At 55.4% G+C, this 27,985-nt stretch overlaps 3 protein-coding genes and 1 non-coding gene across 4 annotated transcripts in view; 2 read left to right on the top strand and 2 right to left on the bottom strand.

The window, feature by feature from the left end:
* Window positions 1-5,432: 5,432 nt before the first annotated feature.
* On the bottom strand, window positions 5,433-6,092 carry DNAJC30 (DnaJ heat shock protein family (Hsp40) member C30). The gene has a single exon (XM_031968749.1). The coding sequence runs from the start codon at window positions 6,090-6,092 to the stop codon at window positions 5,433-5,435; it is 660 nt and encodes a 219-aa protein (XP_031824609.1).
* A 137-nt stretch (window positions 6,093-6,229) lies between these two features.
* Window positions 6,230-13,024, top strand: BUD23 (BUD23 rRNA methyltransferase and ribosome maturation factor). Its single transcript, XM_031967947.1, has 12 exons — window positions 6,230-6,394; window positions 6,485-6,522; window positions 7,367-7,462; window positions 7,548-7,630; window positions 7,716-7,812; window positions 8,796-8,892; window positions 8,997-9,047; window positions 10,138-10,223; window positions 10,404-10,449; window positions 10,908-10,969; window positions 12,155-12,244; window positions 12,577-13,024. Exons 1-12 carry the CDS (start codon window positions 6,347-6,349, stop codon window positions 12,629-12,631), a joined length of 849 nt encoding a protein of 282 aa, XP_031823807.1. The 5' UTR covers window positions 6,230-6,346; the 3' UTR covers window positions 12,632-13,024.
* LOC111720831 lies at window positions 11,407-11,538 on the top strand. The gene has a single exon (XR_002770328.1).
* A 1,918-nt stretch (window positions 13,025-14,942) lies between the features above and the next one.
* STX1A (syntaxin 1A) overlaps window positions 14,943-27,985 on the bottom strand; it is a 35,806-nt gene continuing 22,763 nt past the window's right edge. The window contains exons 2-10 of the mRNA XM_031967946.1: window positions 26,095-26,172; window positions 24,902-25,001; window positions 21,912-21,986; window positions 19,966-20,039; window positions 19,763-19,871; window positions 19,573-19,646; window positions 17,867-18,004; window positions 16,808-16,918; window positions 14,943-16,499 (exon numbers count right to left, since the gene is read on the bottom strand). Of these exons, the coding sequence (XP_031823806.1) occupies window positions 16,422-16,499; window positions 16,808-16,918; window positions 17,867-18,004; window positions 19,573-19,646; window positions 19,763-19,871; window positions 19,966-20,039; window positions 21,912-21,986; window positions 24,902-25,001; window positions 26,095-26,172 (837 nt within the window). The 3' untranslated portion in view covers window positions 14,943-16,421. The remainder of the gene's footprint in view (window positions 16,500-16,807; window positions 16,919-17,866; window positions 18,005-19,572; window positions 19,647-19,762; window positions 19,872-19,965; window positions 20,040-21,911; window positions 21,987-24,901; window positions 25,002-26,094; window positions 26,173-27,985) is intronic.

The raw sequence follows: 27,985 nt of genomic DNA, 5'->3' as shown, positions 1-27,985 counted from the left end.
GGGTAGATCCCTCAGTGATCCCATTGTACTAAAGGAACTGTGGTCTACGGTTTCCTCGGGAGACAGTGGTGGCGGGAGGGGCGGGGCTCACCACCCAGTGGGCTTGCCTCTGGGGAAGAAGGGAGAGAACATTAGAGTTGGCTGGTTAATGAGAAACTTCATTAACCGAAGGCTTCAGGATGTGGCCCTGACTGGGCAGTAGAGGGGGAGGGGAAGCAGGTGACTGGCAGGCAGAGGCAAGCTGGGCTAGGAAAATGGCTCTAAAGCTGGGAACAAAGGGAGTGCTGGGGATGTGCTAGCCAGCAGACACCACACACACACACACACACACACACACACACACACACACACACGCAGGTACCCATGCATAATGAGGGATAATAAGGAAGTGTTTGGTTATTGCAGACTGAACCACTTCCACTGGAATAAACCATTTCCGAAGGGGCTCCCTAGCACTTGCAGGATTAGGAGGTGGGCCACCCCAGCTAATTCTGATTTCTCATAAAGAAATCACATGGCGGAGTCATCAACCTGCTTCGGCTCCTGCCGCAGACCTGGTTAGAGATCTGACCTTGTTCCATGAATCTCCTTGGACCCCTTACAGATTTTAAGAAAATCTGAAAACTCTTTCCAAACCCAAAGGTGCCAGTTACTTTCCAGGACTCTGCTTTACCTGAGTTCTAACCAACGGATTTCTTTAACAAGCATTTCCCTCCCCAGGACTATTCCTTTAAAATAATACTAACATCAGCCTTTTGGGAGTCCTTTTCTTGCATAAAATGAGGCGTACTAATGGCACTGAAAAAGAAAGATCACAAGTAGGTTCCCAGCTTTTACAAGAGGCTAAATTTTAACTATTCCATAGCCTTGAAATGGGAGTCCTGACTGAGTAGAGCTGGGAAGGGGGTGTGGCTCCCCTCCCAGGTGGTGATGGAAAAGATAGAAGGGCAGCTTCAACTAAGTGACTTGGAGAGACTGGAGCTATTCAGGGTCCTGGCTAAGGACCCTTCCCAGAAAGCCTTAGATGATCTGTGACGCTAAGCATTAGTTCAGATATTGGGGTTGGCACGCTTGCACACAGGCAGGGCAGGGCAAAAAAAGAGGCATTGTGACCGAGTCAGGATGGTAATGAATGCGCCACATTCGGCCAGGATATGGCTGCTTGGTCTGGCTAGGCCAGACGGGAAGCTTCTGGACATCTTCCGCTTTTCTGGACTCCAGAAGGAATTTTGGAGCTCCTGAATGTCGTCATTCTCCGAGATCAGAAGGATCATGGGCCAAACCTTGGCTAGACCTCTTGTGGTTAGGGGTGAGACAGCTTGGGAAGGTGCTTGATTTTTTTTTTTTTCCAGGTCTAGATTCTACCCTACTCAGTGGTACCCACCCAAATAGGGTGAAGAGGATGGAGGGGGACAAGAATGAGTATGCTGGCCCTCCCCACCAAAACTAATCAATTCAGCTGTCCGCTTCTACTCAGTTAATAGGTATTTATTAAGTGTCTAAGTGTCAGGAACTATGCAAGACACCATGGCTACAAATACAGAAATGAGGCTGTCTCTCCATAAGAAATACATACATCAAGGGAAATAGACAGGAAGAACAGAACCTATCTTCCCGGGCTTTAAGCTCCATCACCCAATCCCTCTTTCTCCAATCTTTCCATATTAGTTTATCAGCACTTTCAGTAACAGGTCACATTTGTATAACACTTTATGGTTTAGAATTTTATTTCATCACCACTTTAAGAAGTATCGTTGACAATATTATCCCCATTGGATGAGGTTGGCTGAGCTGTCCAAGGGCAGCTGGGACCCAACCTGGGACTTCTGCCCCTTGTCGGAGTAGTGGTGGCTGAAGACCCCGGCATCTTCTGGCCGACACGAATGACTCTCTCTGAACTTGGTGTTCAGGCTATACTCGAAGCATTTCTCTTTCGGGAGACAGAAGTCACCGGCTGTTTATGATCCATGGGCGTCTCCTCCATGCCAGGCTGAGACACTGGAGGAGAGCATCGGGAGAGCAGAGTACAGTGTCTGGAACACATTGAACTGAAATGAATCGTATTATTGGCCAGTGACATGGAAAGAAGAGCAAGCTGAAATCTGATCTGCAGTAGGAAGGATGCGGATGCCTGGTTAAAGGAATGAACCATCAATCTTTAAACCTCCAGGGAAAGAATGTGGGGAATGATCTCAGACTGGCTGGTCCTGAGGGCCCAGAGTGGGAGGATTCAGCCAAAGACACCCAGTGACTCGGGAGCGGAGCTTCCAAAGGAAATGGGGATCCGGCTTCCTTCTGACTCAGCCAGCTCCAAATCTGACTCTAACCAGTTCATGAGGAGGTGGGAGGCAGGCTCCCCCAGAACCCCGTACCCTCCTTCGGTGCTTGGCACCATGCTCCCCACTGCCCCAGCCCGTCCTTCCTTCTCTGCTCACGTCTCTTGCATGCACCACCACAGTGGCCTCCCAGATGGTCTCTGTGGACTCAGTTTCTCCCCCACTCTGCTTGCCATCTGAACAGCTGCCAAAGTGACATCCCTAATTAGTACAATCTGTCACTTCTTCACTCAAGAAGCTCAGTGCCTTCCCATTGCTTCTGGTATAAAATACAGACTCCTGGTTGGCATCTATGGCCAGGCCTGGGACATCTGGCCACGCATTCCTCCCTCTCACACAATACCTGCCACCAGCCAAATTAATCAACTGCCTGGTCTCACAACATTTTGCCTCCCACCTCGGGATTTTTACCCAGTGGTGCCCCATCCCTGATCCAAGCCAGGGCCCTTCACTGGTCTGTGCAAACATCACTTTCCTCTAGGTGCTCCCCAGTTGTCTCATCCCTCCCATCGCTGCATTTCTTTTGCTTCCAGTCTGTACTGGCTTCCCCACGTAAGTATTATATGCGTAGAATGGAAACTCCAAGGTCAGAGTACATCTACCACTTTAGTCTCTGGGCCAGAGTTAGGTGCCTGCTTGGAACTGTTGAACGACTGCAATTTTAACTAGGATGACAACACAAAGATTGCTACTTCTCTCTTCCAAAATCTGTGTTCTGGGGTGGGTGGGATAGTGAGCCTGGGAATTTGACTATGCTGCTGCCCAGGACCCTGTGAGGAAATGCACTTTTAGCTTTTGGCCTTCTTCTCAAGCCAGTTGTTCCCTCCTATTGGGTAGAATTTGAGGCTAAAGGGGGCAGGGAGACACCCTGCTCTTCTTGGGAATGTTCAGTCTGCCAGGGCTGCTCTTAGGATCCTAGGGACAGGAAGGGCCCAGGCAACATCACTTAGAAACAGCGCCTGGATGGTGACTTTGGGAAACGAGTCCATGGCTACAGCACTTTGGCAAAGGCCTCTGGGCTTCACAGAGAGAACAGAAAATCAGAGAAGTGCTATGCTCCCATTCTTAGGGGCACTCCTCTCTCACCCCATCAGTCCCAGGGAGTGTTGGGAAGAACACTAGGAAATCTCTGGCTCACAAACTCTGATTCTGACACTTGTTTGGGTGACTTTACCTTCTGACTCTTATTTCTTTAGCTGTAAAATAAGGCAACCGTTACTTCTGCTGCTCACTCCAGCGGGTTGTAGTGAAAGTGCTTCATAAACCTTGAGGTGAACGTTCTATGAACGCCAGCTGCTGCTGTTACAACTGACAATGAGCATTTAACAGGAGAAGCTGTCGATGTCGCACCACACTCTTGATTTCAGGGTGAGGATCCAGTTTGAGAGAGAGCTGAGGTAAATGAGGGAGGGCAGCACCAAGGGACAGGGAAAACAGACTAGATCAAGTTGGACCTTATGTTTTCAAGTATAGAGATTAGAGGAATGATCCTATTCTGGAGAAATGTTTAAAGCAGCAAGAAATGTTTATAGCATTAAGACAATCCTTCTGGGTTCAGAAATGCCTTCTAGAGGTACCAGATATTCAAGTCCCACCTTGTCTCTGTCAGCTGAGTGACCTTGGCTGCCGAAGCCGGCCAATTTTAACCTTCACCATTCCAAATCTCGAGCTGTTTTAAGTGACTGTCATGTTATCCCCAATCTCTACCACTCCACAGGACTGGAAAAGACAATGCTTATTTGCCTGTCCTTGGGCTGGGGGACAGGCACATGACATAGGAAGGACATCCAAAGACACCCAGGAAAGGTAAGGCCAAAAACGCAGCAGAAAACGTCTTGTCCAAGACGCCTGGGATATTTAAAAGGCCAGAGCAGTCTGACACATGAGAAAGGGCCCAAGGACACAGGCTTGAACAGGGAATTGAAATGCAACCACAAGGGAACTAATCTTCTGATCAGACAAACAGCTGTTTCGGACGAAACCCTGCTGATTTTGCACTGACTCCATCTTTTCAGACAGTGACAGATACTCAATGCTGCCTTAACTCAGCTGCATTTGAGATCTGTCCCTCTTCCAAACCAGGCCGGAACAGGTTGGCTTAAGTAAAGTCAGTAAAGGCCTCCATTTCCTCTTCCCAGGGGACAAAGAAGACTTCCCTCTGAATACTCCTTCCTTCTACGATACTTAGCAGCTTCAGGAGGGGTTGTCCTGGGCCTCCAGCTTTTGATCTTACTTGCAGGGCTTCAATCACACTTAAGCAGATGGTTTCTAAATCTTTTTCTTGACCTTTCTCCCAAGTTCCAAACCCATCACTTAAGCTACTTTCACCCCCCACTGAAAATCCAGCTGCCTACTCATCATTCCCCTTAATCTTGCTTCTTTTGACGCCACAATTTGTCAGGAGCATAAACCCCCATTCAGTCCTTCCTGTTTAAAAACTTGGTTTATTAAAATTCCTTCTCCTTCTCCACCACCACTACTGAACAAACGGCACTCACCTGCTTGGATCGATGCAGTAATTTCCCTACATTTTCAGTGTTCCACTCAAACCCAAACACCACATCTCACAATGTCAGAGGTACCTTTGCAGGGAACTGTGGAGCCGGACATTTGAGCCACCATTTACCCTAATCCTTGGCTCATCCTTTGCCTGTCCCATCCTCCCCGTTCCCCATCCCTTCTGCATTTTAGTGGGACCCCGTTTTGTGCCATTTCTCCGGCCGTGGGCACAGCCTGCACAGCATCCACCGCTTGCAGTCAACTAGTGAGCAGTACAGTCGGTGCTCGAGAATACGTTTTTTATTGTGTATACTGGCCAGGAGAGAAAGCACCCACGGCTTCCTTGGCACCTTCCGCCCCAGTAAAATGTCAGAAACAGAAAGGGCCCCGGGGTCTTCCGATTCAGCCCGCTGCTTCCGAGCAGGCGCTGGCCACAACTGCAGCGGGGCCACACGGACCCAGGGATGGCAGCAGAGGCCGAGGCTGCGGCCTGGGACTGATGACAAAGACAGAAGCTCGAGGATGCATTGAGACGTGGTTCATTTGGCTCGGGGACCCCGCGCCCCCCCCGCGGCCCGAGGCCCGGGTGGCGCGCGGCTAGTTGCGGTGCGACAAGCCCAGGAAGCCCAGCAGCAGGATCAGGCCCAGGAGCATGCTCTCATCCCAGCGCAGGCCCGAGCGTTGGCGCACTTCGCGGGCTTTGCGCATGGCCTCGCGGCGCGCCCGCAGCCGCTGCTCGCGCTCCAGCTGCTCCCCGTAGTGCGCGCGGTAGAAGGCGTCGAAGTCAAACATGTGCTGGCCTCCGGGGGCGGGCCGCGCGCGCTGGGGGCCGTAGGCGGAGTGCACGGACGCGGGAGGCCGGGGCCGGGGCGAGGAGGGCGCGTGCGCGGCGACTTGAGCGTGCTCGGCGCCCAGCAGGCCGCGGTCGTACTGGCGGCGGAGCGCGGCGTTGCTCAGCACCACGTAGGCCTGGCCGATGCGCGTGAAGCGCTCCGCCGCCTCCGCGCTGCCCGAGTTGCGGTCCGGGTGATAGAGGAAGCTCTGCCGGTAGTAGGCTGCCTTGATCTGCGCCTGCGTAGCCGTGACCGGGACGTCCAGCAGGTCGTACAGCGCCGTGCGCGAGTACCGGGAGGGGCCGGCGCTTACTTGTTCCTTCCCGGTCCAGGGGCCGCCTCTGCCGGCCGAGCTGGCCCGGGCCGCCTTCCGCCCAGCGGGCCACCACAGCTGGGGACACCGCCGGCCCACTAGGGCCGCCATCTTGCGCGGGGCGGGGTGGAGGCGGAAGGGCCGGCCAATGAGACGGGCAGGGTTACCTGACGAGCTCTCCTCAGGGCCAATCGCGTAGAGGAGGAAGACGGTTCAGGAAGGGGCGGGCCCAGGAGGGCTCCAGTGCGCTTGCGCTTGCGCGAAGAGATGACACAACTTAAGCCTCCGAGGCGGCGGTTGGGCCCTAAAGGCGGCGCTGGGAGATGACGCGAATGCCGCGCTGAAGGGAGTCGTGGAGTGTAGCCATGGCGTGCGGCGGCCGAAGGCCGGAGCACCGCGGGCCCCCTGAGCTGGTGAGCCCCTCCCGTTCCCGCGAACCCCGGCCCGCTGCCTCCGACCCCCCTCTCACTGCCGCCCTCTCTCTCTCTCTGTCTCCCCCGCAGTTTTACAACGAGGATGAAGCCCGGAAGTACACTCACAAGTAGGAGCCGGGCCTGGCGGAAGTTTGGGGAGCCGGGAGGGGGCGGGGCCCGGCGTCTGCTCGTCCTGGGACCGGCCTCAGTCTTCTTGGCTGTAAAATGGGAATAATCGCAGCGCACCCCCTCAGGGTGGATGTGGGGGCAAAAGGAGAGGAGGGGGCAGCATCCCAGCGATTAAGTTATCGGGGGGAGCGATGAGCGGGGGGAGGTCTCCCGGTGGCCCGTGGGGTGGGTGTCTGTGGCGTAAGGAATTGAAGGCAGGGGGAGAGGGGGGCACCTGCCCCGGGGCTTTTCGGGAGCTCCAAGCGCGGCGTGGGCGCCCCGTGCATGACTTCGTGGGCTGCTCCGGGCCTCAGAGGGCGGGGATGCGGCCTGGGGCCTTCGGCGGCCCCTTCCCCTGCTGGGGTCCCTGACCACGCTGTTTGTGGGCTCTGCGAGCGCTGGGAGAGCCCCCTGACAAGGGCACGGGGGCCTTTGTGCAGCACGAGGGACACCGATGGGTCCCTCGGCTGAGGGCCCCTGACCCCGGCCAGGGGCTCCCTGCGCAGGAGAGAGGCTGGGGGGGAGGGGAGGAGTGTGGGGGATGGGCGTGGGCAGGCGCAGGAGCAGGCTCCGGGTGGGGGATGGGCGTGGGCAGGCGCGGGAGTATCTGGGGGGGGGGGGCACAGGCGGAGAGTCGCCCCGGGCCGGTCTTGCCCTAGGTTACACTGGGGTTTCCGTGGGAGGGATGACTACGGTGATATCGCTAGAAGGTCTGTTCAGGGATGGCCGGGGGTCTGGCCGGGCCTTCTTTGCTGCCAAGAGCCGTTAGCCAGGCTGGGGTCCCTGCCCCCCTCCTTCCTCCAGCTCGCGGATGATTGAGATCCAGACCCAGATGTCGGAGCGGGCAGTGGAGCTGCTCAGTCTGCCCGAGGACCAGCCCTGCTTCCTGCTGGATGTCGGGTGAGAGGGCGGCTCTCTTGGGAGGTCTCCCGGGCCCTCCTCCCGGCCCTGGTTCCCTGACCTCTCCTCCCGCTTTGCCTTCCAGCTGCGGCTCCGGGCTCAGTGGCGACTTCATCTCGGAGCAGGGGCACTACTGGGTGGGCATTGACATCAGCTCCGCCATGCTGGGTGAGTGGGCCCTGGGGGGTGGGGGGTGGGGGGGATGGGCAGCCGCAGGGACTGGCTCCAACCTCTGGGATCGTCTCTCTGGCAGACGTGGCTGTGGATCGAGAGGTGGAGGGAGACCTGCTTAAGGGGGACATGGGTCAGGGCATTCCCTTCCGGCCGGGCTCATTCGATGGCTGTATCAGGTAAGCGGGGTCGCTGCCATTGGGGCAGGGACGGTTAACCTGAGTGCCCGCGGCAGCTGAGCGCTGTGGGGAGAGCTCCGGGCCCAGAGGCAGGAAGGCCTTGGGCCCTCATTAGCTTCTGGAGATTCCCTGATCCTTGAGGGATTTGGAGAGATCTCGCACCTACCTGTGTTTGTGGTGCTGTGTTAGCAGAACTTCAAGGCCGACCACAGTCCTTTTAGAACTTAGCTTCTAGAAAAGGACCCATGAGTAGATGCCACGTGTCCGAGTTGGTATTTCAGCAGTGTGATTTGGGGGAGAGGAGTGTGGAGGGAGGGGCAAAAATCACTGCAAGATGAGCATGAGCTGAATGGGTGACCTTGGATTGGGACGTGAAATGGGGAGAAAGCTGAGGGGGAAGTTCAGAGGTGGGTCTTGTCAGGGATGCTGAGCCACCTCTCCCCACTAGGGATGACTTCTTGGGGAAAGAGATTAGAAGAGATGAGGGGAAAGTTACATGTTAACTTTCTGACATTTTAAGGAGGAGGGGATGCCTGTTTAAAAGTTCAAGTGTATCTAGCCAACCTTCCACTGGCTTTTGCAAGCTGCTTTTCATTCAAGGGTCTATTTAAGAGTACTATTTTAAGGAGACCCTTGAATGAAAAGCAGCTTGCAAAAGCCAGTGGAAGGTTGGCTAGGTTGGGGGCTGAGAAAAAGCATCTTGTTGTGCCTTCAGGGATTAACCTTCAGGGGCATTCTTGGGTTAAATGGTAGAAATTGAACAGGTCCAGGGAGAGGTGACAGGAGCCACTAAACCAGGCTCAGATTCGAGGAGAAGGATCATTGGATGGGACCGGGGGATGGAGAGGGAGCAGCTTCCGCTGGGGCATGGGGAGGCCACGCCCTCTTGGATCCAGGGAGGGAGGGGTGGGGAGTGAGCTGGGGGTGGACCAGCGTGCGGGGCTTGGCCGTGCTCCTGAAGATGCCTTTTGCCCTTCCATCAGCATCTCCGCTGTGCAGTGGCTCTGCAACGCCGACCAGAGGATGCACAACCCCGCCAAGCGCCTGCACCGCTTCTTTTCATCCCTTTATTCTGCGCTGGTGAGTAGGCACTCTCCTGGCTTTTTGGAGCGGCCTTGGGGCTCTCCGCTGTCCTAGGCAGCCCCTTGGCTGGCCAGAGACCCACCATGTCCATTCTCCTGCAGGCCCGAGGAGCTCGAGCGGTCTTGCAGCTGTATCCAGAGAATGCTGAGCAGGTAAGTCCGCTGCCATGGGACGAGCTAGGGAGCCAGGGTTCAAACTGCGAGGGGATGGCCGGCATCAGAGAGGTGGAAGAAGACCTTAGAGGCTGTCTTGTCCAGTCCATATCTGAAAGGAATATTCTCCATCTCGCACCATCTTTATTTTAACTAATCCTATGGATTTTATTTCATATACTTAAAAATCTCATTATTCTAAGGAACCTTTAGGCTTCTTTGGTTCCTAACGTTGAAAAGGCTGAAAACCTTTTTTCTAAGACTTAGCAAATTTTTCCTTTCCTTCATGCCTCAGTTTTGAGTGTTGGTGAAAGGCTTAGGGTCGGGGACCTGGAGACACTTCGGTCCACCAGTGATTGGTTAGAAGGGGGAGGAACGCTCCTTTTGCTAGTCTTGGATCTCTGCATTCTCCAGGTCTGATGAGAATTCAGTGGCCCCCTTCCCTAGTCCAGACTGGGGCCTGAGCACTTGTTGACCATAATTCTGTAAGAGTTTCCTTGCCTAGAGGGGACGTGGGTCCCAAAGGCCTTCAGAGGAGAGCAGCAACTCCAGGGGATTTGGGACTTTTCCCCTATGTGGGGCCATGGACCTGACTTCTTGTTTGTGGGGTGGGGAAGTTTGTTCTTACTGTGAGGTCCGAGCGCGAACCTCGGTCTGGGGACGGCTCTCGTGGAGCTCAGGGGCAGCTTGTGGGAAGTTAAGGTTCTTTCTGTGGTGTGGACACAGGATGTCCTGGGGAGACTCCTCCTGTGCAGCTTGGTGAGCCTTGTGAGGTGCCCAGGTCATTTTCCCACAGTGGAAGCAAGCACACCTTTGTTATGTGTTTCCTACGTGGCGGACACGGTCCTTGGTGCAGAGGGTACGAGGCAGGCAGGGAAACTGTCTCTGTTGTGAAACACTCACTCTCGTCTGTGGCTCCTCCAGCTCTCTGGCTTGGGGCGGCTCAGGGAAGGTTTCCTCTGTTCCTACTACTCGGGTTTGGCGAGGGCCAGAGGCATCTGACGGCCCCGAGAGCTTCAGGAGAGGCTGGGGCCGGGGCAGTTGGGCCCCTCCTGAAGCCTGCTCCTGGGGGGGCTTTCTCTGCCCACAGCTGGAGCTGATCACAACCCAGGCAATGAAGGCCGGCTTCACTGGAGGAATGGTAGTGGACTTCCCCAACAGCACGAAAGCTAAGAAGTGAGTCTGGGGTTGTCATCCTGCCTCTGGGGAGGTGGGGTGGAGAGAAAGGCCATCCAGATGGGCATGTGCTGCTGGTGTGTTTGACATGGTGGGGGTGGCGCCAGCTTAAGGGAACATTAGGGGAAATGAGGGCACTTAGTTCATCAAGACTGCCTCCTTGATGTGCTTTTTCTTCAGGTTCTTCCTCTGTCTATTTGTTGGGCCTTCGGGTGTGCTGCCCACGGTAAGGAAGAGCTTCTTGTTCAGATTACATGGCACCTCAGTCCCCTCACTGTCTGAAGAAAGGGGACAGGGCGGGCTGGGAAGCTGGAGAGTGCTTGCTGGGTACCCACAATGACTAGCATGGCCAGAGCCTGGTCCTTTGGGTCACTCAAGGGGAGGTTTTATATTTTGTTTTGTCAGACTTGTCTCTGGGTACCCCAGATGGGCCCAAACCTGTTAAGTTCAGGTGGTTTAGCTCTGAGAAACTCGTGGATGTGTGTGTATGGGGGGAGAGGGGTTGCTTTCTTCACACCCCCAGAAGTAGGGGCCCACCCACAGAGGGGGATGACTTGCCTGGAGCTGGACAGTTGGCAGAGGCCGGCCTCAAACCCAGGGCAGGGACAGTGTTTGGATTGGTGTGCTTGGTGCCCTTCCCACTACCAGGCTGTCCCTGCCTTCTGACCTTGACTCTTTTTGCAGGGCTTGGGCACTGAGTGTGGAGATGAACAAGAGAGGAAAGAGTCCAAGTTCTCCAAGGAAAGGTAGACTTCTGATGCAGCCTCTTTCCTGGCTGATTTGGGCAATTCCTGGGGAGGAGGGAGATGGAGTTTGAAGAGCTCTGACTATATGGTCAGAGTGGAGGAAGTCCCCTTTGGGGCAGGAAGCTTGGAGAGACAGTCGGCTTTCCCTGTCCTCTCCATGTTTTACTTTAAACAGTGAGATTGTGTTGGGAAAAGTCTGTGGGGTCTGGTGTTCACTCCCTGTTTCAACTGCTCTCCCCTCCTGCCCTTTATGGCCAGGAATAGCTTAAAAGAATTAAGAATCGTTAACAGTTGGGCCCAAAGAAGGAAGGAAAGAGAGAGAAAAGACTTGGGACAAGTGAAGGGAGTGAAACTGGATTGTGCGGCTCACTCCCTAAAACGTTCCGACCCTGTCTTGATGGGTGGCCGCACAGACCCAGGCTGCCCATCATCTTGAGCGTCTCTGAGCCATGGGGCTGCTGGGATGCTTGCCCCCAGCAGCCAGGGCAAGGGACCAAGAGCATCCCTGGAGGACTCTCGTCGGGGCCGCCCTTAGCCACAGCGGCCGCGTTTTCCTGCCTCAGACACTCAAGTGCCTCTGTGCTGTTCAGTGGGTACTGCCTGGCCCATCTTGGGGTTGGGGTTTGGGGTGACGTGGCCCTGGTCTGAGGGCAAGAGCTCCACCAGCCCTCCTGGCTGTCAGCGGAGTCCTAGGCTGTCAGAACACAGCCCTGTCAAGTTACAGGTGGTGAAACTGAGGCCCAAGGAGGGTGGGGGATGCTCAGGTGACGGCTCTGGGGCCGTTCAGACTGAGCCCGGCCTCTTGGCTCCCATTCAGGTGTAACTTTCTCTTGCTCCCGACTTTTAACAGCTTTTCTAGAGTCTAGGGTAATTTCTGAGGTCAGAGGAGAGGGAAGAATCATTCCTGGCGGAGAGACAAAGGCAGCTTCATGGAGAGGCGGCCTTGGAGTTGAGGGGCAGGAGGCGGCAGGGATCGAGGAGGGCTGGCTGGGGGCTGAAGGGCCCAAAGGGCCCTTCCCAGAAGAGGATGCCTTGAGGGAGTGGGGCTCCTCCTGGCCCACGCTCCATTGTGTGCCGTCCGCCACTGGCACCTGGAGAAGAGAGAAAGAATGATCATTGCTGAGGTGTTAGAGAGGGTAGGACAGGGGACGTGACCCCTTAGCTCACAAATCCTCTTCCCTCCAGGTTGCGGTATAAGACAGCAAAGGGGAAGTCGCTGAAGAAGAGCCGGGACTGGATACTGGAGAAGAAGGAGCGGCGGCGACGGCAGGGCAAGTAAGTGTGTAGAAGATCTGGCTGTGCGTTCAGGGGTGAAGGCAGAGAGGCAGGACAGCCCCCTTTAGTGAATCCTGGAATACGCCGAGGCCAGGTGGGGAGTTCAGGGATGCCACCCACGTGCTCCCCCAGCCTTGGGGGGGAGAGGGAGCAGGATGTGGGCGACAGAGATGGCCAGGGACATTCCCTGTCTGGCTCAGGAGACGGCCTCCCCAATGCTGGACCTTGGATCTCCCCCTGGGTCTCGTGCTTTCAGTGGTTTAGGGTGTAAACCTTGGCCTCCCATGGGTTCCTCTATTCATTTCCCTTCTGACGCCCTGTTCCCCTTGTAGGGAGGTGCGAGCTGACACACGTTACACGGGCCGCAAACGGAGGCCTCACTTCTGAGCAGCTGCTCGCGTCCTCTGGACCCGGCTCAGGGCTCGGCCCCATTGCCCTTTGGGCCGCTCATCTGCTGCTTGTCTGCCATGGTCCGGCGGCTGTGGCCCCCAGAAGTCCGCCATTGGAGCCCCAAGGCTTGTGGCTCTCCATTTGTGCCTTAACTTTGCTGACCCAGGAGGTGGGGACTGGCTCTAGCTTCTGCCAAGGAGTGCGTGGGGCTGGAGGCCTGGGACTGGTCTGCTCCTGGGCCGGGGCTTGTGTTTGCAAGAGCCCGCCCCGCCGTGAAATGGCATCCTGGGCACGGGGTGGGGGGGCTTGGGTAGTGCAAGGTTCCTGCAAGAGAAGACTCGGATTGTTTCATCTTATTTTTGAATAAAATACAACTTGGCAAAAGTGAGACATTCTTGAAAGTGGATGTTGTGTTTCCTGTCCGTGCTGGGGCAGCCGTAGGAGACTGACCACTTCCCATGTCATTGACCTGACTTCCAGCTCATGGAGCCCAGAGACAGCTTGGGTCAGTGGGCAGTGGGAGCATCAACCCAACTTCCCAGGCTCTTCCCCACTGAGCCGTCCTGCTTCTTGGTAAGCAGTGAGGGCTGAGGAAACCAGGGATAAAGGGGAAGAGGCCGTGGCAAGAGGCCCACAGGAGGAGAGCAAAAATGCCAGCCGGCCTGGAGCAATTGCTTTGGCCTGTGCCTTTCCTGCTGCTGGTGGGTAGCTTGGGAGTTTGGATGCGTGGGACTCCTTGAGGGAAGTGGGGCGCAGAGCCCAGCTTGCAGCCCCAGAGGGGCTAATGACACCAAGGGAGCAGTGGACTGTTTTCTAATGAGGGCCCAGGGTTCAGGTTGTGCCATTTGTCAGGTCTTGTGCTAGATCCGGGGATAAGGAAGCAAAAACGAGACTGGTGCTGGAGTCTTGTTCCTTGGAGTGTTTTGGGGGAATCACAGGAAAGGAGAGTTCTCCCTGATGCTTTTGGAATGAGGGCGCAGCGAATTGGAGAAATTTAGAAATGAGACGAGTGCTGATAGGTTTCTCGCCCCTTTTCATTCCTCCTTTGGGGAAGGTCCCATGTCTGATGTCACCCACGCTCTCCTTTTCAGGGATCCTGGGGTTCCCGGGGCTCGGTCTTGCTGGATGCAGAGTGTGTGAAAGAGTATGAAATACATTAGTTTGGAGGGCCCCCCTTGCTCTAACCACTGGGCTCAGATGGAACTCTGGCCTGGGGAAAACAAAAACCAGGGGAAATGTCAGTTAATTGGCAAGCGTCAGGAGTTGGGCCGGGGTTTATTCACCAGTGAGGAGCCAAAGACTCCAGGGAGAAATGTGGATGTAAGTCACTGTCCCATTTCTCCACCCCCCTCTCCACTGGGGAGGGACTTAAACTTCCAAAACAGTCTGGTAAGGGTCTCAGCTGTCAGTACGCATGTGTGTGGGGACGTATTTTACGGGAGCTGGAGTTCTTATATTTGATCCATTTACATTCCAAGTGAGGCGGGAGAGCACCCGTATTTACAGGATCCTAAAAAGTAAAACCAGATCCTTGTGGGGATACAGAACTCCAGGGACCAGAAGTTAGAACATGTGAGTAGTAACTGAGGGTGGGGGAAGTGACAGGGAAAAGGGCCTTTTGTCCCTCGGAGGAGCCCAGCATTCTGCACGGCAGCTTGGGGAGGAGCGGCCTTCCAGACCGGAGCCGGTGGGGGCCAAAGCCCGGAGCCGGGAGGTGGTGTGAGAACTGGGGGAGGTCAGTCTGGCTAGAACAGGGGCCGAGGGACAGGGTGGGGCCAGATGGCAAGCTGAGGGCTTGGGAGCTAGTAAAGGTTCTTGAGCAGAGAGTGCTCCCAGAATGTCAGGGGAGCAGGCGTGTGGCAGATGGGCCGGTGCGGGCTGGAAATGATGGTGGGGTTACCCGTTAAGGAGGCGTTGTGGGGGGGAGAGAAGCGAGGGACCACAGCCGAAGAAGCTCCCTCTGCCTCCCACCATGGCTTGCCATTTCTACTCTCAACAAAGGGTCGGTGGCTTTCCCACTGACGTCAGAGCCTAGGATTTGGAGCAGGGAGGAGCCCGGGAGCCCCTGCCCCGGCGCCCGGGCTCCTTCCAGGCCATTGCCAGCCCCTTGCCTGGGCCCCGTCCCTCAGGCAGCTGCTGGTCTGCCAGGTCAGCCTGGGGAGCCCAGCTTTCCTGAGCCTCCGAGCACCTCGACGACCGTTGGAGAACCCCCCTCAGCCACCCTAGGCAGGATGGGATGCAGGCCACAGACTCTGGGGGCCCAGGAGACCAGGACCCGGCAACGGAGGAAAGGAGCCGGAGCCTTCTGTCCGGTACAGATACAAATGTTTATTCTACATAAAAATTTCACAAAATGGGCAGCTGGTTGCACCAAGAGCTTTGGTGAGAAGGGAGAGGGGAGGGGCAGCGCAGGACAGTGGTCACAGTCACTGGGCCGGAGCGAAGCCTTGGGGGGCAGGGGCACAGGGAGTCTGGGCGGGCCCTGGCGAGGGCACCGAGCACGCGGGCGCAGATGTACCGTACACATGTACAACACACATACACACACACAAACAGACACTCACACCCACACACAGCCACTCCCGGAGGAGCATGGGCACCCCCGGGAGCCTGTGCCTGCCAGGGCACCCACAGGAAGGAGGGAGGAATGGGGCAGGGGCAGCTCCAAGTGGGGATTTTGTTTCTGGACTCCCCCAAAGTCCCAAGCAGCGGGAGGAGGGCCCCCTGCTGGCTGATGAATACTGCGACAACGTCACCCCCGTCAGACCTGGCACAAGGCACATCAAGCGAGGGAGAAGGCAGGAGGGGTACGGGAGGGCACAGTGAAGCCTGGGGCTCAGGGAGCATGCCCTGTACATGCAACATCCACGGGCGCAGGGACCCCAACCCGGAGGGCTGAGGAACGAGGGGCCGGACCGGCGGGCGACTGGAGGGCTCCATCGCTGCCCCCCGAGGGCCCAGGCCCGGCTGCCCACTCCCTCCCCATCACAGGAACTCAAGGGGAGGGGGACAAGACCCCGGGAGAGGGGCGGAGGGGGGTTTGCCCTGCAGGCCTCGGGGCTGGACTTGGATGTTCTCCGTCTTTCTCTGGGTTCTCACGGACATGAGCGAGAGGCTGGGAGAGCCGGAAAGGGTCGGAGGTTGAACCCTGGGCAGTGCCAGCCTGGCAGTGATCAGCAGTGTCACCTCGCTGGTCCCTCCCTGAGAATGGGCAACAGCACCAAGGGGCCCCGACCCGGTTCTGGCCATTGTGGGACTCGATCCGGGAGGGGACAGTCCGAGGTCAGGGGCCTGGGGCTTGTGGGAGGGGGCAGCGGCCCTGAGCTGGGCGAGGGCACTCAGGCCTGGCGCTCAGCCCAGGGTGGGCCTGGCTTGGGGTGGATGGGCGGGGTCAGAGGGGGGTCTGGGGAGTTCTGGGAGGCCTGGGGGTCCCTGGGCCCGTGGCCGCCCCTTCCCTTTTCCGCTTCCCTTGGCTGGTTTTCCTCTCACAGCCCTTTCCACCCCAGAATCCCAGCCCTGCCCCCACTGCCCGGCCCTGCCCCCGAGGCCCTCAGCCCCTTCCACACAGACACACACAGTGTTACAATGAGATCATGCACATGACATGGCTCAGCTGCTCTGGGAGGGGGCCAGCCCTTGTGGCGGGGTGGGGGAGGGGCGCACGAGCACGAGGGGGGGGCTCTGGGCCCCGGTGTGGGGCCGCTTCCCCAGGGGCCCCGCGTTAGCAGCAGCTGTTGGCACCTCCTTGTCGTGGGCGGTCCGAAGGGGGGATGGGGAGGGCCGCGGTCTACCCAAAGATGCCCCCGAACGTGGAGGCAATGATGATGCCCAGGATCACGCAGCAGATGATGATCATGATCTTCTTCTGTGGAGGAAGAGAGATGGTGGGTGGGGGGGAGAAAGGGGGTGGGCTGAGGAGGAGGAGCAGGGGGAGGAGGGAGGGGATCTGAGGAGTAGGGGGAGGAGGGGGGGCCCCGGGAGGAGGAGCAAGGGGAGGAGGGGGGCCCGGGGAGGAGGAGCAGGGGGAGGAGGCCCAGAGGGGCTGAGGAGGAGGAGGAGCAGGGGGAGGAGGCCCGGGGGGCTGAGTGCTGGGGAGGGAGGAAAGGGCCCAGGCTCCCAGGGCCAAGGTTCCGAGCCTGCAGATGCTTCCGGAAGAAGCCAGGGCCCCCTCACCCTTCGGGCCTTGCTCTGGTACTTGACGGCCTTCTTGGTGTCCGACACGGCGCGCTCCACGTAGTCCACGGAGTGCTCCACGTTGTACTCGATGCGGTCGATCATCTCACCCTAGGAGGCCAAGGGCCAGGCTGGAGGGCGCCCTGGGGCAGAAGGGAGAGAGAGGTCAGAGGGGGGTGAGGGTTGGGGCCCCCACAAGCCGGGGGGGGGGGGGGGGGGGGGTGGCTGGGGATGGGACATGCCCTCCCTGCAGTTTGTACAGAAGCGGCTCCTGCCCGCACCGGGCCCAGGGGGAGGCGGGGAGGAGGGAGGGGAGGAACGCGACCAGTCAGTCAGTCAGCAAACAGCTGCCAAAACTTCCCTTGCGGCCGCCGGGGATACAGAGTGAAGTTAAAAAGGCCGGTCCTGCCCCACGGGGTCATCCTTGTAGCAAGAGGGCAGGAGAAGGGCTGAGTGTCAGAGAAGGGCCGAGTGTCAGAGACGGAGGCCCAGAGTGGGTGTGAAACACTGGCCGCCGCTCTCTCTCTCCCGGGTCATTGTGGGAGGGTTATAAGCCGAACTGCCGTGGGGACCCGGGCTTGTTCTCCCGGTTCTGGCCTTGCCTGGCCCGCGCTGCCTCAGTTTCCCTGTCCGTGCAGAGGGTGGCGGGGACTGCAGCCGGGGAAGCCTCGAGGCGCTGTGTTTGCTGAGTGATGTGTGACTGGAGGAGCCACTGGGGGCAGGGCTGGGGGAGCCGCAGGGGGGGGCTGGAGCCCAGGCTGGGGGGTCAGGCTGTGCAGAGTCATGCAGAGGAGGGGGAGGACCATGCAGGGGTGCCTCGGGGGGGGGGCACATGCAGCACTTGTTACCTGGGGGCTCCATCCAGGGCAGCGTGTTGGACAGAAAGGGCGGGCGAGGTTAGAGACCCCCTCCCCACGGTGCTGGGCTTGCTGAGGGCCCCCCAGCCACAGACCCACCCCTCGGTCTCAGCCCTGACGGAGGCCGGCAAGGAGGCGAGCCGGGATGGGGGCAGGGGATGGCCTGGGAGCACTGAGCCCCCCGCCGTGGGACGGAGCTCACCTGGCTCTCCACCAGCATGGCCATGTCTGTGAACATGTCGTGGAGCTCTCGGATGCTGTTCTCCAGCTTGATGATCTCGCTGTGCCTGGTCTCAATCTCGCTCAGGGCCTGCTTGGTGATGTTGGAGTCCATGATGATCTGGGGGAGGCAGGAAGGCATCGGGTGTGGAGGCTGCCTCGGCCCTGGTCTCTCCCAGAGGGGCTCGATACAGAGGGCGGAGGCCAGAGGCCTGGACCGGAGGGGGGGGGAGGGGGAGAGCCTGGGCTCTGGTGGCCTGAAGCGTGGAGGCTGGCCTCCCCCTCTCTCTCCCTCCTCCCTCCTCCCTATCCCTCCCTCCTTCCTCCTTCCTCCTCCCTTCTCCCTCCTCCCTCCTCCTTCCTCTCTCCTCCCTCCCTCCTCCCTCCTCCTTCCTCTCTCCTCCCTCCTCTCTCCTCCCTCTCCGGGGCTACTTTCCTCCTGTGGTTTTTATTTTGAACCTAATGAAGTCAAGGAAGTCAATGTACACACACATACACACAACTCTCTCTCATACACTCACACTCACACAATGCATATTGTACACAGAAGTGCAAACATTACATCATAGAGCTCATCTGTCTTAATAATAAAATAAAAAGGTTATATGTAACCTGAAGCACACAGTGACTATTACATAGTTTGCTTTTCCTTTTAAATACATAATAAATCTAAAATGGAAGCTTAAAAATTGTGTCTCTCTGGTCTCTCTCCTGTTTTTGTCTCTACAATGAAAAATGCAGAGACTGTTTTCTTTCTCCCTTTCCCTTCTCCCCCTCTCTCTTCTCCCTCTTCATTTCTCTTCCTTTTCTCCTTTGCCTTTGCTCCCCTTTTCTCTCCTTTTCTCCCTTCCTTCCTTTGTTCCTTTGCCCCTTTTCTACCTCCTTCTCCTCCTCCTCTTCCTCTTGGTTCTTTCTCCCAACCTCTCTCTTCCTTTCCATCTGTTAGTCCTTCTCTTCCTTTTGGGAGACCCTACCCACAGTTCTCTCTCCTTGAAGAGCGTCCTCACATCCTGATTTCTTTCTGTTAAATATCCTTGTTCCTTCCCCTAAGCTTCATGTACTGAGATCTAGGGGGCCGCTCGTCGTCCCGATGACTTTCCTACAGGTGCCCACTACCTCCTCCATGCCCTTCCTGAGCTCGCCCAGGATGCGGCGCCCTCCGGGACACCCTCTGGAGGCTGGACCCATCTTGGGTTCGCCCAGGCTCGGAATCTCTTTCTTGGCTGTTTTATCAGACTTGGGGGCTTGTGGTCCACTAAAACTCCCTTCCCTTTTCCAGAGGAACTCCTTTTCTCACCCCAAATCTAAGATTTACGTTTGTTTTTATGGAAAGTCCCAGAATCCCAGGCTGCCAGGATCTCGCGGGGTCTCCTTGGGAGTCACCGACCTCTCCCTCCCAGCTTTGGGCCATCTGCGGATTTGACTGGCCCAAGCCCTCCTCGGACATCAGGGCTCGGGTTGCCATCTAAGCCCCCTGCCTGCTGGTGCCCCCGTTGGAGACCGGGCTTTGTCTGTGGCTGAGAACAAAAATCACGGGGTCCCAGGCAGGGCCTGAGGGGTTGTCAGAGGGAGCGAGCCCCTCCTCGAAGGAAGAGGAAGAAGGCGAAGGTGACACAGCCGAGTTGAGAACCGAACCCGGGCCCTCAGCCCCCAAATCCACTGCTTTAGCTGCCCCTGTTTGTGACTTACCCCTGAAGCAAAGATGGCGGGGTTCCCGCTCTCCAACATGTTCTCCAGCTCCTCACTTGTGGTCGTTCTGCCAGCTGCACGGAGGGTGGAACCCAGAGGAGGTGAGCCGGCCGTCCCCCTTCTCCCTTCCCAGCACCAGGCCACGGGCCTGCTGCCCCCTGCCCCCGGCCCCGGGTCCCAGGGCACTCACTGATCTCCAGCTGCCTTTGGATTCGGCCCTTGCAGCGCTCCCTATAGTCAGACTGGGTGGCGTTGTATTCGGACATGACCTCCACAAACTTTCGGGACAACGTGGAGTGCTGGGAGGGAGCAGGCGGGCGTTCAGGTGGGCCCTGCGGGCTGGCCGCCCTCGCGCCCCCCCCCCCCGAGCACACCCCCCACGTGGCCACTCACCTGGGTCTTCCGAATCCTCAGGTCCGCGGACGACCTGTTCAGTCCCTCCTCCTGCTCAATACTCTGCTCGATACCTGCGGAGGAGCAAGGCTGGCAGCTCCCACCCCAGGGTCTGCTCTGACCCCCTCCCAGGCTGCAGGGGGGAGGCCCCCACCGTCACCCGCTTCTGGAAGCGATGCGGACTCATGGCTTAGAGATGAGAGGGACCCTAGCTTTACACATGAGGGGAGGGCACAGCTTAGGAAATAAATTAAAAAGGCAGGGAAGCTCCAAAGTCAGAGGAGCTGGGTTCAAATAATTCCAGGGAAAATAATTACCACTTGTGTGCCCTTGGCAACTCTTGGGGTCTCAGTTACCTCATCTGTAAAATGGAAGGTTGGTCTAGATGACCTTTGAAGCCCCTCCCAGATGTAGATCTGTGACCTTACAATCTAAATCTTCCAATCTCTGGGCCTGAACTAGTTGACCTCTGAGGTACACTTCTAAGCCTAGGCTGGACAGAGCCTCCAAGGCTGGTACTCCTGTGACCCCAACAAAATCAGAGGATATCAGCTAGAATTTGTTGTTCGGCCATTTTGATCGTGTCCAATTCTCATTTGGGGTTTTCTTGGCAAAGATACTGCAGGGGTGGCCATTTCCTTCTCCAGTTCATTTGACAGATGAGGAAACTGAGGCAAGCAGGGTAAGTGACTTGCTCAGAGTCATAGAGCTAATAAGTGTCTGAGGCTGGATTCGAATTAAGGTCTTCTTGACTCCAAGGCTAGTGTTCTATGGCGCATCTAGTTGCCCCAAGTCAGTTGGAAAAGGGCCCTAAAATCTCACCTGGCCTAAGCCCCTCATCTTATAGGTGAGGACACCAAGGGGGACATGCCTAGGGTCACATGGAGTCAGTGAAGGACCCAGGACTCGTATTCAGGTCTCAAGCTCTTCCCATTCATTTGACCGACATGAAGAGGAACTGGAGCACAAAACCAAACAATAACACCCCCATTTGTACCATGCTTTAGGATTTTACAAGCACTTTCTTACATTATTGGTTCTTGGGTCTGGAACCAGAAGGGACCTCTGAGGTCACGGCATCTAGTCCTTCATTTTTCAGATGAGGAAACTGAGGCTCCCAGAAGTGGAGCATTTCCCTATAGGGTTACCTTCCTCTACTCTCTTGGTATCTTAGGGGCAGTGAGGTGGGAGTGGAAAGAGCTCTGTCCATTGTCAGGAAAGCCTGAGTTCAAAGCTGGCTTCAGACATTTCCTAGCTGTGTGACCCTGACTCACCCTGTCTGCCTCAGTTTTCCCATCCGCTAAATGAACTGGAGAAAGAAAATGGCGAACCACTCTGGTATCTTTGCCAAGAAAACCCCAATGGAATCATGAAGAGTTGGACGTGACTAAACAATCTATTACCAGATAATCTCCCTTATTAATATTTAAGCCCATTTTTGTCTTTTTTTTTTTTTTTTTAATCTCCAGCACTTTGCACAGGGCTTGAGGTACAGAAAACAAGTAATAAATGTTTACTGATTGTGCAAGACCACACAAGGAGGGATGAGGGGATTCGGACCCCTGCTTCCAAATCCAAGGTTCTTTCTATTACGCCGCACTGCCTCCTCTCCTCACCCACTGTGCCAAGCTGGCCCAAGTTTGGGAAAGATTTCCCAAAAGGTTTCTATTTGCCAAACTGTGGAAAGGGAACAGAAGCTGAGGCTGCGTCCGATGAGCCCGCGAGGCTCGTCTCTGTGGGGTGGGTCCAAGCCCAAAAGGTGAAACTTAAAAAAGGGGTGGGAAGGGGGTGAAGTTTATAAAAGAAAAGGGGCTCCCCCCGGCCTTTCCTCCCCACAGTAAAAATAGAATTGGATCCCTCTCGGGTTCCAGGGGCATAAAATGAGGCAGCCCTCCCCTGGAAGCTGCCCAGGGCTCCCCAGCCCCCCTCTGCGCCCACACACTTACTCTTGAGTTTGGAGCGGACTTTGTTGGCAGTCTTTTTTATGTCTGACATGAGTTCTTCCAGCTCTTCTTTTGTCTCTGGTGGTGTGGGGGGAAGGAGAGAAGAAGAGGAGACACAATCCTTAGGGCCGAGAGAAGCTCCTTCCCGGCTCCCTCCCGGCCAGTGCGGCGAGGGGGGGATGAGAAGCAGGAGCTCGGGAGTGCCCTCCAGTGCCCCCTCCACCATTCACCCTACCAGCCAGAGGGATTGGGCTGGAGAGCGATTTAAATGTCTCTTAACCAAAAGGTGAATCCTCCACCCGGGTTTGTGAGGCTCCAGCCCCTTCTTCAGCACCAGGGACAGGGACCCAGGCCACTGGCTGGGCTAGCCTGTCAGAGAGCAGGAGACTCCTTAGGAGAGGGGAGGGGCTGATGCTCCCACTCCAGTCTCCCCCATCCCACTCCCCCCTCTCAGAAACACTCACCCCTTCCTCCCCCGGCCCTTCAAGTAACAAATGAGTGGGGTCTAAATTTAAGGCAGGAACAATTGCGGAACAGCTGGCTTTGTAGTGAATGGAACATTTAATGGAGGCTTGGTGAAGAGAGGGGTGGGACAGGTGGGGTGGGGCGGCCCCCCATGGTCCCTGGATAGGAGGGATCCCCTTTTCACCTCTCTGTATCCCAGGAGAAGTTCCAGCAGAGGGTCCAAGGGTGGGGGTCTGCACACGTTGGTGGGGGGGGGTATTTTCCGTGTATGTGTGAGTATGAGAATGTGTGTGAATGTGTCTGTGAGTGAGTGTGTGTCTGTTGAGTGAGTGTGTGTGAGTGTGTAACTGTGAGAGTGTGAGTGTGTGTATGTGAGAGTGTGTGTGTGTAAGTGTGTGTGTGTGAGAGAATGTGTGAGTGTGTGAGAATGTGTAAGAGTGTTTGTGTGTGTGTGTAAGGAGCATGGAGGGCAGTAGAGCAGCTCTAGAGAGGGGATTTAGGGAGTCAAGGAGCAGAAGCTTCCCAAACACAGAGCCACGGAGAGGGAAGTTTGCAGGAGGGCAGGGAAATGGAAAACTGTCTGCAGAGGTTGGGATAAGAATCAAAGAGGAGGACAAGATAGCTAAGCAAGATCCTCATCATCCCTTAATGAGGTAATGAGGGGAAAATTCATTTACTAGCTACACTGTCAACTGGGCCTTCCTGTTCAAATAAAAAAAAAATAATGGCTGACGTCCCAGTCCCTAAAGAAAAGGGTTGAGTTCATTTTACAGAGGAGGGAACTGAGGCCCAGAGAGATGAAGTGATTTCTCCCAGGTGTTGCGATAGCACAGTTAGGGAAGGGTAATCAAACGTGGGCTTCAGTCCCTTCACTGTCCCCACTGGTCCTTCTCTTTCACTCTCTTCCCTCCTCCTGCTCCTTACACCAGCGCGGGCTCCTTCCTCTCAGTTTTGCTAAGTCCCCAACGCTTGGCTCTTTCTGCCTTACTAGTTAGTGGGGGAAACTGAGGCATGAAGCCCCCTCAAAGGCTGGAAGGCCAGTCAGTGCTCTTGGCTGCATCTTCCCAGTCCTCCCCCTGCAGGACCCTTCCACCTTGGTGATGGGGGGGGGAGGGGAGGGGAGGGAGACTGGCTTCTGTTCCCACAGAATCAGCAGTTTCTGTTCTGAGACCTGCTCACACTTTGTCTGTGCGCGCAGCTGGGGAAGGGGAGGTCTGCGCCTGTGAGGGTGAGGGGTGTTGAGGACGGGCTCCTCCCTCCCCCTTGAGATGCTTCCTGGGGAGGAAGGAGAGTTACAATATTCCTGTAAGTCACAGACTCACACTTCTAACCGAACCCTGTTCTTCCTTCCTCCTCCTCCTCCGGGAGTGTCTGCAGCACATGTGCACTTGTGTGCTCTTACTGTCGCCCTCCCCTGCCCCGGAGACACACGCACATGTGCACACACAGAATACAACGTACGGGGGGCACAGCCCTCTCGGGCCTGAGTCCCTGAGTCTCTGAGCAGGGCAGCTGGACAGCTCCCCCCACTTTCCCAAGGTGACGTCTGGGGAATCTTCATTCAGTTCAGACCAATTCCTCCTCTCTCCGTCCCTCTCCTTGTCCTGCCATCGACAGGACGCCAGTGACCCTCCTCGCTTGCTTGAAGGATTGTCCTTCCTCCCTCCTCCTCCCAGGAAAATGTTTCCCAATAATTAGTTACCCCAAAGCTTTAAATAGTATTTAGAGGAACCAGGTAATCAATGAGATATTGCAGAAGGGCTGAAGGCTGGAAATGGAGGCTGTTGTTCGTGCCCCTAACACACACACTCACACACTCACACTCTCACACAGTCACACACACCCCTCTCTACAAGTTGGCCAATGGACCCCATCCTGGTCCCCTCTCGGAGCTGACCTGGTGGCGGCGGCAGAAGCAGAGTGAGCTCTGGCCTCCACTGCCATCTGCTCCTCTTGGGAAAGGGCGTGTGTGTGTGTGTGTGTGTGTGTGTGTGTGTGTGTGTGTGTGTAGCTACCTCATCAGCCTCCTCCCAGACAACCCAGCTGCTCCCCTGACTCCAGGACGGGCAGATAAGGTGCTGCCTGCCAACAGGGCAGGAAGGATGGGCAGGCTGGGAGTTTGGTTGCCAGGAGAGAAGGGGCACAGGTGGGAGAGCTTGCTTCTCTGGGGCAAGAGATCCAGCAAAGGGGAAGAGGGCTTGAGCTCAGGGACTTCTGAGTCTTCTTCCACCTCCTAACCCTGCTCAAGGAAGCTCAAGGAAGACAAAGGAAAAAAACTGATTTTGGAGTATGAGGATCTGAGTTCAAATCCTATCTTTAACACTGCCCGTGTGACTCGGGGCATATTACTTGAGCTTTTCAGGCCCCAGCTTTCTTATCTGTAAATGAGGGGTCCTCTGGATCCCCTCCCAGCTTTGCTTCTTCACACCCAGCCCTGGGCCCCTCTCATCCCAGAGCCAGAGACCTTGAAGTCTGCTCTCTCAGGAGAGGGGGGGACTCTCACCCTCATGTCCCAAGGGCCTACTCACTCTCATCCGGGTTGGGGGCGGCGAGGATGGCGCTGTGCTTCCTCTTCACCTCTTCCACGTTTTCTGAGATCTTGTCAATGAAACCTCGGATCTCTTCCACCTGGGGGGGGGGTAATTATCAAGAAATCTGGGGACGGGACAAGTCACGATGGGAAGCACCGCTGGGCCCAGTGCCTGTTCTGGATGGATCTGGGGGAAGCATTAATCAGGATGAAGCAGGGAGCTGGGCCTGGCCCCTTCCATGGGCCAAAGGGACAATGGGCTCACAAGTCCAAAGACCTGGAACCTCGTTCCATCTCATGCTGTGGGACTTTGGGAGAACCATTTCTCTGGGACTCAGAAAAGTCTCTGATTGATAAACAGCTGTCAATCTATCCCACTTGTTGGGTTGTTATAAGGATCCCAATGGATTACAGATTTAGAAGCAGAAGCGACTTCAGAGAACACATCCGGGCCAGAGGAAATGGATGACTTGCCCCGTATCACACAGAAAGTAAGCATCAGAGGGGAGGAGTCTCCCCCACTCCCAAGTACAGAACAGTATTTAAAGTGCTTTGAAAATTAGAAGGCAGTAGCCAGATTTCAGGGGGGATTTTGATTCCTTTTCCCTTCAGGATCCCCTTTGATGTCTCACCAAGGGTCTCCGGATAGACCTTAGCTCAGCAATTTCTCCCAACATTTGCATACATGTGAGCACTCAGCTCTGTGCCCCCCCCCTCCTCACCCCATCTTCAGAGCTAGAGGCCTCGAAGGCCTCAGGAGGAATTTCACGCAGATTTTCCCAATCACCCTTTACTCTCATCACTTGGGAGCAGTGAGGAGGAAAGCTGTGTCCTCTTCATCTCTTCCATGTTCTCTGAAATCTTGTTAGGATGTATAGACATATAGCACACGTGTTTATGCACATATATGTATGTTCACATTATAATATCTACATATTTTGATACATACAGGTACTATCTTCCCCGGGAGAATGTAAAGTCCTATAAGGGTACAGGGTTGTTTCATTATGTCATTTTCTTCCCCATGTGCACTGTACCTGGCACATAGTAGGTGCCTAATAATTGCTGATTGCATTAATGATGTAAAGGAAAGGAAGGGTGAAGGGCGAAAGGAAGAACTAGGGTACTGCTCTGCAGGGGTTGATTTGGGATCCCTTGGTGGGGCTGAGGGACAACACACTGGGCTCCCACCTGCTCGAAGAACTCATCCATGAAACGGTCTCGGTCCATGGTAACGGTGACCTCATCATCGTCATCACTGTCCTTTGCCTGCATACAAACATACGCCGATGTTCATGGATGTGAAAGCACAAAAAGCCCCTACCAATAGACCCAAGGCAGGTCTACCTTTGAGCCCTGTGGTGCCATCTATTGGGAGATTCAGCCTGGTGCTCTCAGTGTCAGGCCATGGGAAGATGCCTTGAGGTTTCTAAAGGCTGTGTATAGATGGGGGACAGGTGGCTCGGCTGCTCCGAGCTTGAACCCCTCTGGACTTCCCTCACCCTCCAGTGCTAATGAGCCCTGCAAAGCAGGGCAGTCTGCAGCAGGAGGTTCCATTCCTACCTCTTAGGGTTTCTTGGCAAAGATCCTGGAGCAGCTCATTATTTCCATCTCCAGCTCATTTTACAGATGAGGAAACTGAGGCACCAATCAGGGTAAAGTGACTTGCCCAAGTCACACAGCTAATAAATGTCTGCGGCCAGATTTGAACTCAGGAAGATGAGTCTTCTTGACTCCAGCCCTGGCGCTCTTTCCACTGTGCCACCTAGCTGCAGTCTATCAGTTATCATCTATTATTTGATAGAGTAGAAACCCTTGGAAGGCAGAGACTGTCTTTGTATTGAATATTTATAGAATTTAGTGTAGTGTTTAGTACACAGTAGGCACTTAATAAATGTATTTTCTCCTCTCACCTTGTATCCCTAGCACCTTGGATAGTGCTTGACATAATAAGCTTAATAATAACATTTCCATAACATTTTAAGGTTTGCAAAGTACTTTACATCTTCAAAATAACTCTGGAAGGTAGGTGCAATTATTATCCCCATTTTATAGATGAGAAACTGAAGCCCAGAGGAGCTTAATAAATGCTAGTTGATTTGTCTTTACTTATATATACACACATATTAATATACTTGATAGAATATAAATTCCTGAAAGTCACAGACTTTTATTGTTGTCTTTGTATTCCTGGGGTTTAAGACAGTACCAGGCACATATCAGGTGCTTAATAAATGCTCGCTGAGTGACCATTATCATCCTTAAAGTTACGCCAGTGTCACAACAACGTGGTCGGAACCAGGTAAAGTTTGCAAGGCACTCGACATCCATTATCATACCTGGGCCTCAGAAACAAGCCTGGGAAGGAGGAATCATGGGGGTTTTCATCTCATCTTCCAGATGAGCAAACTGAGCCTGATAAATGGCCTGCCCATGGGACTATTGCAAAGATCGCATCAGAGAGGATCCTAACCCAGCTTTCCTTGACTCCAACTTTTAACATTCTCCCCTCCCCTTTTTCCTCCAGTAATCCTTCACTAGCCCATCCCGTAGCTCCATCTTTGTAGATAGACCCTGTTCTTAACCTATTTTATGTCATGAACCAGCAGTCTGGTCAACCCTTTGGACCCCTTGGGAAAATGTTTTTAAATGCGTAAAATAAAATACATAGTCATCTAAATGTATAGTTTTTTCCCATTCAGTTTCGAGTCCTTCAATTATCCACGGGGCCCAGCTGAAGACCCTTGGAGAGATCCAGTACTACATAAGGATTTCTGCAGGCTGCACACAGACTGCTTTAAAATGTAAGGTTGTGTATATTTAATTATTTTTATATGTAATTTAAATGTAATTTCTTTGTTATATCTGAATCTGGCTCAGGCTCCATTATGATCAGTGGGTTGGGTGCTTGACCCTCTCTAGGAGAGGGGGCCACAGTCATGGATTTGTTCCCCTAGGATTGCTACTCAGCTGTTTGAAAGCACAAGGGTAGGGATAGAGGGGACCTGGGAGTCACAAGGACCTGGAAGTGGGATCATTCACCTTCTATTGCAGAGAGGACTCAGATCTGCCAGATCTCTCT

Source organism: Sarcophilus harrisii, chromosome 4 (assembly GCF_902635505.1).
Source record: "Sarcophilus harrisii chromosome 4, mSarHar1.11, whole genome shotgun sequence".
Lineage (NCBI taxonomy): Eukaryota > Metazoa > Chordata > Mammalia > Dasyuromorphia > Dasyuridae > Sarcophilus > Sarcophilus harrisii.
This window is presented reverse-complemented; position numbering and strand designations above follow the sequence as displayed.

Coding starts and splice junctions, on each gene's coding strand:
- DNAJC30 (XM_031968749.1), bottom strand. CDS start 6,092: ATGGCGGCCCTAGTGGGCCGGCGGTGTCCCCAGCTGTGGTGGCCCGCT.
- BUD23 (XM_031967947.1), top strand. CDS start 6,347: ATGGCGTGCGGCGGCCGAAGGCCGGAGCACCGCGGGCCCCCTGAGCTG. Junction 6,523..7,366: donor GCCCGGAAGTACACTCACAA/GTAGGAGCCGGG, acceptor TCCTTCCTCCAG/CTCGCGGATGATTGAGATCC. Junction 7,813..8,795: donor TCATTCGATGGCTGTATCAG/GTAAGCGGGGTC, acceptor CCCTTCCATCAG/CATCTCCGCTGTGCAGTGGC.